The 10,930-nt window shown below is 38.0% G+C and overlaps 1 protein-coding gene across 2 annotated transcripts; it reads right to left on the bottom strand.

Moving 5' to 3' along the window:
- Positions 1–572: 572 nt before the first annotated feature.
- Positions 573–10,890, bottom strand: LOC137262234 (sodium channel modifier 1-like). 2 transcript variants are annotated; one of them, XM_067800036.1, is made up of 6 exons: positions 10,787–10,890; positions 9,096–9,166; positions 8,298–8,386; positions 7,319–7,419; positions 4,712–5,226; positions 573–4,045 (listed from the first exon to the last, which is right to left on the bottom strand). In XM_067800036.1, exons 1-6 carry the CDS (start codon positions 10,835–10,837, stop codon positions 3,955–3,957), a joined length of 918 nt encoding a protein of 305 aa, XP_067656137.1. In that variant the 5' UTR covers positions 10,838–10,890; the 3' UTR covers positions 573–3,954. The 2 variants fall into 2 exon arrangements, with proteins under 2 accessions (XP_067656137.1, XP_067656138.1); XM_067800037.1 differs by having other exon boundaries at positions 573–4,040; positions 10,787–10,885.
- Between the last annotated feature and the right edge of the window lie 40 nt (positions 10,891–10,930).

Raw genomic sequence — 10,930 nt, 5'->3', positions numbered from 1 at the left:
CAGGTTGTTGCCATGGAGACTGTTGAAAATACTACTGACTGACATGTTTATTTATTGACACCTTTATTTATAGAAGTATCGTGATACATGCTGTCCTTATTTTACTGTTTGACGTAGGAATGGAAATGTGATTGTATGAATTCCCTGAATATTCATATATGACAAACTACATGTATATATTGCATTATTTCATACGTACATAGTCATTGTTAAGTTCCCAATATTTTGGAAGAAGGCATCTGTGATAAATGCTTAGTGGAATATGTTTAATCAACATGTGTGACATGCTTAATCATCAAGTTTCCACATTATCAACAATGATAACACTTCTTATAATACAACCTCTGACACTTGATCACTGCATCATTTGGTCCTAAGTCAATTATTTTAGATGGAATATTGCAAAGTGTGGCGTAAACCTATACTCACTCACTCATTCACTCTGACACTTACTGCCTTTTGGAGACCATATACCAATCTGTATATATGTCTTTGCCTCTTACATCAAATTTGCAAGATAACTCCTGGGGATCCCGTTTTGCTGGACCACAAGGAAGAAAGACAACCTGTCCTTTGGACTATAAATGTTATTTTTATTCTAAAATAGAGCAAGTTTCAAGAAATTGCAGTCAAGTGTTTGAGGGACGTATTTGTAATAACTACCGGTGAGGGGGTGAATATACAAACTGTGCCCACTACTATCCTGGGTGTCACAGTTCACCATGGTAAAGACTCGTCAGGATAAGTCTGACCAAGTTACAATGTGACACATGTCTGTCCTACTGCTCTGTCACAACTGACCAAAGGTAGGGTCAGTGGTTTCGTAGGAGGAACCTGTTGTACATTCCAGCAATACGTTTCTAGGACACAGTACTTGTAATATCAGTATGGAAAACCAAATACAATATTACTGCTGAGGCTAGTAATCTGTCACAGCTAATGTGTATCAAACTGAAACAAAGGTCAAATTATCTTAATTGTTAATCTGAGGTCAAAATCTGTTTCAGTTTACATTTGTAGTCCATGTCCAATAGAATTCTGTTAGGTCTGTTAAACTCATCTGTGTATATATTGACATTAAGATTAACTAAAGGTATTAATGAACCCTGTTCCAGTTTGTAACATGAAAAGTTGGGGCAAAGACTAAAATAGCAGGGCAATTACTTCCAACAACAAAAGTGTTTTGTTTGTGTTACATGTTCAGTAAGTAAATGCCCCTGACATTTCTTGCAAATATCTAGTTTAAAAAACTACTGCAAGATGATAAGTCAGCTATGATGTGAAGAGTTATATAAAACTATTTCCATATGTAATTGAATCAAACATTCAGGAACCCTATCTCTGGGGGTTATTGTTACAGAGCTATTTGTTGATTTTATTCTAAGGAAAGAAGTGAGGAAATTGGAAATTTTAACCACAAATTGTATATTTATATATTCTTATCCTAATGTGAGATAGGATATGTTTCAAAAGTTTTGAGTTTAAGTGAGTTGTAAGGTTCTTGTCACTAATATCAACTGACATCTGCAATGTGAAACAATGATCCTAAACTATACATTGTGTTGTGTTACATGCAATGGTATTGCAGGTACCAAATGTAAATCTGTGATAATTTATGTACTGTTGTAATGTTGTTATACCTTGTTCAACTTACAGTACAGATCTATGTTTATTTCTGGTTTGTTGTTTGTTTTGTGGGTCAAAAACATGATTTGCCTTGATGTAGTGAATGAGAGTTACATGTATCAAGTCTTGGTAAGACAAACTAGTCAGTAATTATAACAACTTTCCAGTCAAATTGCTGATCTGGCCTAGCATAAACCTCGACCAGTGGCAAAGAACAATTTTGCAGAAGTACATTGATCTTATAGCTCCTCTGTGCCTTTGATACCATGAAATCTGAAAACTCAGGACTTTCGCTGTTGCAGGTTATAGATGACTTGCCAACATTACATAACACTGCAGGTTTTTGCCAGATGCACAGATATGGAGAATGGATGCAGAAAACCCAAAATACTGTGTCTGGCGAGAGACCACTCTCGATATCTCCAGGGTATATGTTGCGATAAGTCTCCACTATACCTTGGATGCATCTACTGAATTTATTACATCCCTTGGCTTGTCTTTCAACCAGTCAGGAGTTTCCTAGCAAAGGCAAGTAATAAAATGCCGTAGATGCATCCAGGGTATATTGGAGACTCATCGGAGTGTATACCCTTGAGATACTGAAGATGGCGAGAGACTCACGCAAAAGTATTGAGAGTTTACCGACAGCACACCAAGAGTAGATATATACATCTGTTATTTCATTTATCAGTCATGACCACTGTCCACATGATCACTGATTCATTCCAGTTCTGAAGTAATTATCTGAATACACAGTACACTAAACCATTTGAATACTTTACTGGACCTTCATATTACCTGCAAGGACTCGTCAAATTTATTAATATGGGTCCACTGTTGTAAGTAAATGTAAAACCATGCATAGGACAGTCTTAAAAGTTAAACAATACTGCCATTGTGTTTCCAAACATCAGCCACACATCAGTGAATGTTTATATTTCTACATTACACAGAATACTGACAATACTGTGCAAAATCTACAATGATCGAATCTAGCAGTTACCAACTTAAAGACTCACTAAGCGCAAATGTTGATGTGTCATCCACAGATTGAGGTTACACTGACCCAGTGCAATAATACTGAGTGAGTTTCGTTTCATGCTGCTTTCAGCAATATTCCAGCAATGTCATGGCAGGGAATTACAGAAATGAGCTTCACATATTTAACCCATGTAGGGAATAGTGCCTGAGTCTAACAAAACCTTATGGGAGGTCGCGTCAGGTAACCTTTGAGACTGACCAATCAGAAAACAACTTGCCAAATCGCGAAAGCAGACATTTGCACATACTTTTTAAAGTTTTTATCTCGAAAAGGTTCGTATCTGAACCATTCTGAAAGCTGTTTAATGTATGCTCACTTCCGGGTGAAAACCCCTCCAATCCATAAATAGTATCGGTTGTCTGATTAAATCTATTTAACCGTCTCGTGTTTAACTTGACGGTGATTGGTCGCTCAAAGGTTACCTGACGCAACCTTCTACTAGGTTTTGTTAGACTCAGTGGTGGAATGTAACGAAATACACTGAGACTAAGGTTACTTAGAGTGCCCTAACTAAATGAAGGAACTGCATCTCAAATGTGAACAAGTGCAGCCCACTCGCGAAACAACTGCAGTGATATCAGTAGTTTAGCGGTAATAACACCCTTATTGGAACCAGTGTCGGTAAAACCATTCCGTGATTTGTCAGTCGCGTTCTGAAATTCACACATCAAAAAAAGGTGTCACTGAAAGGAGCACCCATCTTGGTTGTTGACGTCTGAACATCGGAAGCCTCCAGGGGCATCACTTTTAACACTCTTCTAAAGTGACAATCTTTTTGTAAAAAAATAATGAATAGTGCTGACAACACATACATAAATGCATTCAACATGTGTGGTCAAAGGTGGCTAATTATAAAAATGAAATAGTAGAAACTAAAAACAAAACTCACTGAGACGGGTGCTCCTTCCAATGATGCCATGTTCTGATGTGCGAGTTTCAGGATGCGACCGACAAATCACAGAATGGAGCCGACAAATCTCCGAAGATAGCGGACCTTGTTTCAAGTTTTACCAACAATGCTTCCGATAGGGGCGTTGTGTTTATGTTATTACCGCTAAATTACCAATATTGCTGCAGTTGTTTTGTGCGTGGCTGCTATTGTTTACATCTGAGATGCAATTCCTTCAAATTTTGCTGGAATTCTTTCAATTACATGGGGGGGCCTGTGAGTGAATGCTTTAACCACTGGGCTACCCCACCATCCCTGCAGTAATACAGCAATGGACAAATGACATTTCAATATTTGGTCCATCCCTCTCCTATAATGTCACCAACTGATCACAGCATCAAGGTAGGTCCGGAGGCTCCTCATCAGAATCAAACTCGCACTCTTCATCTCTGATCCACTTGCCGTCCCAGTCTTTCCGCCAGCCTGATCTATGAAACCACAGATCAAATAAATGGTTAGTATAGTCCATAAGGATACAGTGAGCATGTGTAATAACCTTCCAATATTTGCATTTGTAGGTCATTTCAGAGGTAATCAGTTCTGATTGGTCAGCTGAAGCCAAATGACATCTCACTACTAAATATTTGAGAAACATGACAAAGCATTATTGTTCAGGACATAAAAATCGAAGTGTACAAATTTATAAGCACAAACACCTTGAAATTTCAGACAAGAACAAATACAATGCACATCTTATGCATGTAAGTAATGCTTCGTTCACGTTTGGCCTGTGATGGGTCTACGGTGCCCATAAACTGATGGTAGCTCCATTTCAGTGTGGTTGCTGTGCTGTGGAGGACAGCAGGGGATGACACACCCACCTTACATACCATGTACAAAATCAATGACCTCCCTCCCCGTTCCTATAGTTTTAAAATAAATTTAGAATAAGAATAAAATGGGCAAATATCAGAAAAAAGAAAATTAGGTAGACTATTTTATCTTTTGACACCTGTGTCAAAAGCGATCCATGTCAAAACAACGGTTCTAAGGCTGTTTTATTTCATTTTGCCTCTGGCAGACCATATAGCATGTGTAGCAAAGACAAGTTAAGGCCTTGCATTAGTTAATACTGGAATAGCTGCAAAACATACCCTGCCATTTGCCAATATTTTTCAGCTAAGTCCTTCTTCTGTGAACAAACCTTTTCTCCAGCCTTGTCCTCTCTTGTCACTGTACTTGTCTCTATGCTTGACACTCCTGGCTCGGGTGGAGGAGGAGGAGGCGGGGGTAATGCTACAGATGTCTCACCCCATACTCCCCTAGTGTGGCTCCCAGGATGATCATTTTGTCCATGATCACTTTCCAATTCTGAATTATTCACAACACTCTTTTGATCCACTCGGACCATTTCTGATTTTCTTCGGTATGGTCTGATAGCATACTCAGAGTCAGGGCTTTCAAATATTTTTTTAAGCTGCCTTGGATGTTTCAGTAGGCCCTGATTCTGTATTGCCTCAAGAGCTCTATTTCCTGGTAATGTCCTTGATGGTGTGGCTTGTGGTGTTGATAAGCTCAGCTTTGGTTTGCGGTCGTAAGGCTTTACTTTCTTTTTAACCCTTGGATCATATGGTGTAATTTTGCCGATGCCCTTCAAGTGCGCACTTGCCTAGAAGAATCAATAGCCATGACAAAATCATTCCAAGTAATCAAAGGGGAGCCATGACCCTTACAAAACATAACCTGGCATATATGCTTTAAGATTAGCGATTAGCCAGTTCATAGTGTGAGAGAGAAACAGCGCTTCCTCCAACAAGCGCCCGGGTGCATATTTCTTCAACAGACTTCCCATACCCAGTGCTTACATTAGGAAATACAGTATAAGTAGTTACATTATCAGTGAAGTTTTCAATGTGAAGTTTTAATGATACTTCAAATTAATGCTGATCTGAATTTCATTTATGGCATCCTGTCTGCTCTGTATTGAATGAAATAATATTACACAAGATTCGTTATGGTGAATGAAATATAATGCTAACAGTTATACAAACTTGAACTACCCTACGTCAGTTTGTTCAATGTTCTCTCATTGTAATTTTCAAGTCATTACTGTTTGTAAAGGATCTGGACAAGATACATCCTTGCTTATGTTAATCTCTATTCACAAACTGCAGAGCTGTCAGTGGGACTGCAGCTTGTACTTGGTCAGATCTGGACCACAGGAGCCAATGACTAATATTAACAACATTCAAGCCCTTCATGTTATGATGACACTCTGAACAATGACAGAGATTCATTCATCCCTCTATCATTTCACACGAGCAGGAAACCTGTTCTAAAATGGAACGATCACGTTTACCATATGCAAGCATGAATATTCATATTCCTAGTACACATACTATTGAACCTAAGTTGCAAATATCAAAATTGTAATTTTATTCATAACAGAAAAATAGATCTAGCCTGTTTCTCTACTTCTATGTTGGTTTCCCATCTGTGTTTATATGTAGCTGCCAATAATATGTTAAAAGAAACTGGGCATAAGGTAAAATCATATCATTTCTTGTTCCTACAGTACATAAATATTCATACATTGCACACATATCACCTTTTGCCATGTCCATCACCAAACACTATGAATATGTAACCTTACAGCAGCAGGAGATATGTAATGATAATTTGCTACCTTTACTTCAAAAGTGAAATCTGGTCTAACATCTCTGCCAAAAGGGACTGTTGATAATTTATGGCTAGAAGGAGAAGCATGCACCATATGAATGACTGCCACTAAAATCAATTTACAAAGTAAGTTACACCCCATGCATCGCATGTCATGAACGAAATCAATGACATCCTCCTCCCACCCCTTCCCCTACATCCTCCTTCTCATAACTTTTAAGCATAATATTATAGTATTTTTATGAATAAACTTGCTGATCCCCTAGTGCATGTTTACAAAATTGATGATATCCCTACCTCCTAACAACAAAAGTAACCATCATCGCCCCCTCTTACCATAAATCATTAACGGTCCACTAGATTCAAGTAACATTTTCAGGTGGTCAAGTACAGTTTATGATTAAATGTACTGGTATTTTATTAACATTAAGTCCACAATAGTGGTACATCAGTTCCATGACATACATCTTGATATACCAGTCTAAGTAGACTTAGCCCCAGTGTTATTCGTTACACTCCTACACTGGGTCTAACTAAACCTAGTAGGAGGTTGCATCAGGTAGCCTTTGAGTGACCTATGACCGTCCAATCAAATGCGAGATGGCTCAACGGATTTAACCAATCAGGCAACAGCTACTGTTTAGGGTTTGCTCGGACTTATAAAATACAACGGTCACTGACAATCATCTCTCAACAGACATCCTTCCATATTGCCAAAAACACTATTTTCAGCCACTGTTTATTCACTGTTGTGTCGTGATCCATGTGCGTCACCCAGAAGCGATCATTGGGAAAATAGCATTCAGAATCATTCGAGTACAAACCTTTGTGTCGGTAAAAGTTCAAAAGGTATGTGCACATGTCCTGTTCTTTTGCAGTTTGGTAAGCTGTGCTCTGATCAGTCAATCTCAACAGTAACCTGACGCGACCTCCTACTTGGGTCTTGTTAGACCCAGTGTAGAACTGTATTGAATAGCACTGCTTGATATACAAGTATACCATTAGCATGACCAAATTCATCAAGCGATAAGAGCAGAAATCTGAGTACAATAAAGAAAATAAAGCATGAAATGACAACTTACAATCTTGATTTCACTAGATCCTGTCTTAATGAATGCCTCATGTCTTCGTTTCTTGATGAGTTCCTGCAACTCTGCCTTCTTCTCTTCATGATGCTGTAGACCTGCCACAGCAGCAAGACCAAAGTTAGGGACCAATATGTACCCCACATCAACCCACACTCCAATGTCGGTGGTGTTGGTCTGTTTGTTATGGCCATGCAGGGCTTGATTAGCTTTATCAAATGTGTATCAATGCTCATGCTGTTGATCACTGAATTATCTGGTTATCTGATCCTGGCTTGATTATTTACTGGCTGCCACTGAAATATTGCTGAGTGTGCCTCTAAGCAACAAACCAACCAATCAAACATGTACAAGTGTTGTAATCCTTCAAAATTTGTGTCTAACACAACACATTATTTTGCATATTGACATACAAGTACCTTGCATTGATGCTCATGCTGTTGATCACTGGATTGTCTGGTTCAAACTTGATTACTAATAGATCATCCCCATATAGCTGGAATATTGCTGAGTGTAGCATCAAACAACCAACCAACCAACCAATCAAACATACTAGTGCTACCTATTACTGACAAAAGTCACAATGTTTCAAATTTATTGGGCATATTCACATAGTTTAGATTGATGCTCATGCTGTTGATTGTTGGATTGCCTGGTACTGACTAGAGTACAGATTGCCTCCATATAGCCGGAACATTGCTTAGTGCTGCATTAAACAACAAACCAACCAAACACATAGCTCTTTGTGACCACACTACGTCCATAATCCCTTTTTGTGTACTTTGCTTGACTATATCCATACTGTATTATGTACATATAACCCTAAAATAATTATGGGACTAGTTGTTTTGCCAGTGCAACTAAATTTCCTAAAATCAAGCCTCGTTGTGATACCATTGTTCTGGGAGGTATCATAGTAACACAGCCTGTATTACACAATACTGTCTCTTTGGTACTACAAGGTTGCCGTACTTACTGGCTTGATGTCTCTTTCCGCCGCGGTGAACTGCCAACATGTCGACCGTGTCAAACACGGGCTTATGGTGGCATACGACACAAGCAAACCTGTAATGAGTTTTTTAGGGGACTGAATAAACAAAGCTTTCCTTCTCAAACGATATTAAAGCTATTTTAACACACATATGCTGAATAAACCCTTAATAATACTATGTGTGTATGTACAGTTACATTTCTGCTGCCCAGTATCTGGCCTTGATTTATCTTCCAGCCTGCCACAAATCATTATACTTACAATTTAATATACAGATTTTAAACCATTGAAAAATGATTGATTCCTTCACGTAGCAAAGTGATCCAAGTCTCCATGAATGTAGAAAGTTTGGGTTTACACCACTTTTAGCAATGTTCAAACACTATCATTGCATGGAACACAAGAAAATGGGCATCACAAATCATACTAATATGGGGAACTGAACCATAGTCATTGTCATGATGAGCCAACACTTTAACTACTTGGCTACCTCACCATAAATATAGACCATTAACAGATAAATGTAGAATGATGACAGGTGAATGTAGCCTGTTTTTTTTCGGTGAAATATATGATTATAAACAAGCGTCTCCTCGAAGAAAGCTGTGGTTTATAATGGCTATAAATGGTTGGCAAGTCACCAAAACTGATAACCTTGTCAACTACAGTTTCCTCTTACAAATAGCAAAGGGTGACGTGGATCTACTGAAATCCAGATCTCCATGGTACCACTAACAGAAGGTGTGTGTAGATTAACAATGTTGAGGGACAATGTTCTGATACCTTCCATTGCTGAGCAGTGTGGCTTCATCTTCAGGGATGTCAACAGCCAGCAGATCCCTGATTCTTCTTTGCTGTTAAGTGAAGAAGAAATAGGTATTTCTACTCCAAAGTCAGACAAGTACACTTCCTTGTTTCATGCTCACTAACCCTAAACAAACCCTGAAATTTCCTCTTCCTTATTGTAAACTACAGTGGAAGCTGTCTAATCTGGCACTCATTGGGACTGAAGAAATCATCCGTTTTAGACAATGTGCTAGATTGTAAAGCTGATGATAAATGTACAAGCCACAGAAGGGACTTGGATTTTATGTCTGTGTTGACAACTTGCTGGATTAGACAGATTTTGACAGCTTCCACTGTAATTCACTTTTGAAAGAGAAAACCAGATATATCTTTCAATTGAAGTACATGTATACATTTGATGTATGACACAGTTTTCTTGTTACAAAATGGTGAAATGCATTCCTGTGAAAAGAGGAAGAGGATATTTTAAATGTTCTATAAAAAGATGTTCTATAAAAAAAATATTAAAATGTCCAAATGTCACCCTTCCTCTCACAAAATGAATTGTTTACATCGAGATCATGATATGATGTCAGGATCAGAATATATCACAACCACACTGGAACACTACTGCTAAGAATACTTTTAAAAACATTACTTCAGTTCTTGTTAGTCAAAAAAATGCAAGGTGCATATAATCAGACAGAATGAAATGATGAAGAACAACAAAAATGTTCTATTTTACCTTTCTTGTATTTCAAGTACAAAATCATTCACTACCAGTTTATAAACTATAGTCAATGCAATAGACTGAATGTTATCATAAGCACTGATGAACTTTAAAAACTGTCCCGTCATCCTACCATCTTTGTTGACCATTTGAACATCATTGTCATTAAATCAAAGTGAGTGAGTATTGTTTGGTTCCACTTTTAGCAATACACTCCAGCAATATCACAGTGGGGAATACCACAAATGGGCTTTACACATTGTACCTATGTGGAGAATCAAACCCCATCTTTGGCTTGATGGGGGAAGACTTTAACCACTTGACTACCAGCCCCCATTAGTCCATTATGAGTAATTAAACAATGAGTGTGCTAGTTGCCATTGCTATAACTCTAACATTCCTTTTCATAATAACAACGGTAAATTATTGAATGAGGGGATCACAATTTGTCCAAAATTACATTTGCCAACATCACATAACTGTCCTTCATCTTTCATACTACAGTACGGGCCAAGCTGATGGGCAAACTTGAGATGTGGGAATCCATTAGGAAGTGTAACTGTGACAGTTTTTTTTCATTGTGATTATATTTTCACCTTTTTCGGGTATAGGAAGTTGGAAAATTATTAAAAAGCTCAACGTGTTCGTGTCTATTGAAATGTCAATAACGATTGGCATTTCCAAACATGCTCCATCCACCTTGGCGATTTCTATTACAGTAAATGTCGGTACAACTACTTTCCGCTCAAGTGCCAAAAATAAAACACGGGCATTTCGACAACAATAATCATCGGTGCGTCATAATCAGGTTCGACTATGTCACAAGCTCTATGTCTATGTGGCTCCGTCTATGTGTCTATGTTGTCTGTAGACAACTCAAAATCTCTTTTTCTCTTTCTACCGTCAGTTATTCACAACACATATTTAGAACTGTTAATAAAAGTCTTGTGGAACCAACCCTTAATGAATTCAATGAACTTCCGTCGTTAGATTCTCTTTTGAAAGACATTCTCACTGATTCTGTTGCAAAATATTAACATGTGTCAACATGGTGAATTCTATGCCTATTTTTAAATAACCAATTAGAATATTCGTAGTAATT

Source organism: Haliotis asinina, chromosome 14, assembly GCF_037392515.1.
Source record: "Haliotis asinina isolate JCU_RB_2024 chromosome 14, JCU_Hal_asi_v2, whole genome shotgun sequence".
NCBI lineage: Eukaryota > Metazoa > Mollusca > Gastropoda > Lepetellida > Haliotidae > Haliotis > Haliotis asinina.
This window is presented reverse-complemented; position numbering and strand designations above follow the sequence as displayed.

What these genes read in the sequence shown, in the direction of transcription:
- LOC137262234 (XM_067800036.1), bottom strand. Translation starts at nt 10,837, where the DNA reads ATGTCTTTCAAAAGAGAATCTAACGACGGAAGTTCATTGAATTCATTA. An exon ending in GTTCATTGAATTCATTAAGG is followed by an intron (nt 9,167 to 10,786) that starts GTTGGTTCCACA and finishes TTCACTTAACAG; the next exon opens with CAAAGAAGAATCAGGGATCT. An exon ending in AAATATTGGCAAATGGCAGG is followed by an intron (nt 4,046 to 4,711) that starts GTATGTTTTGCA and finishes GTGGTTTCATAG; the next exon opens with ATCAGGCTGGCGGAAAGACT.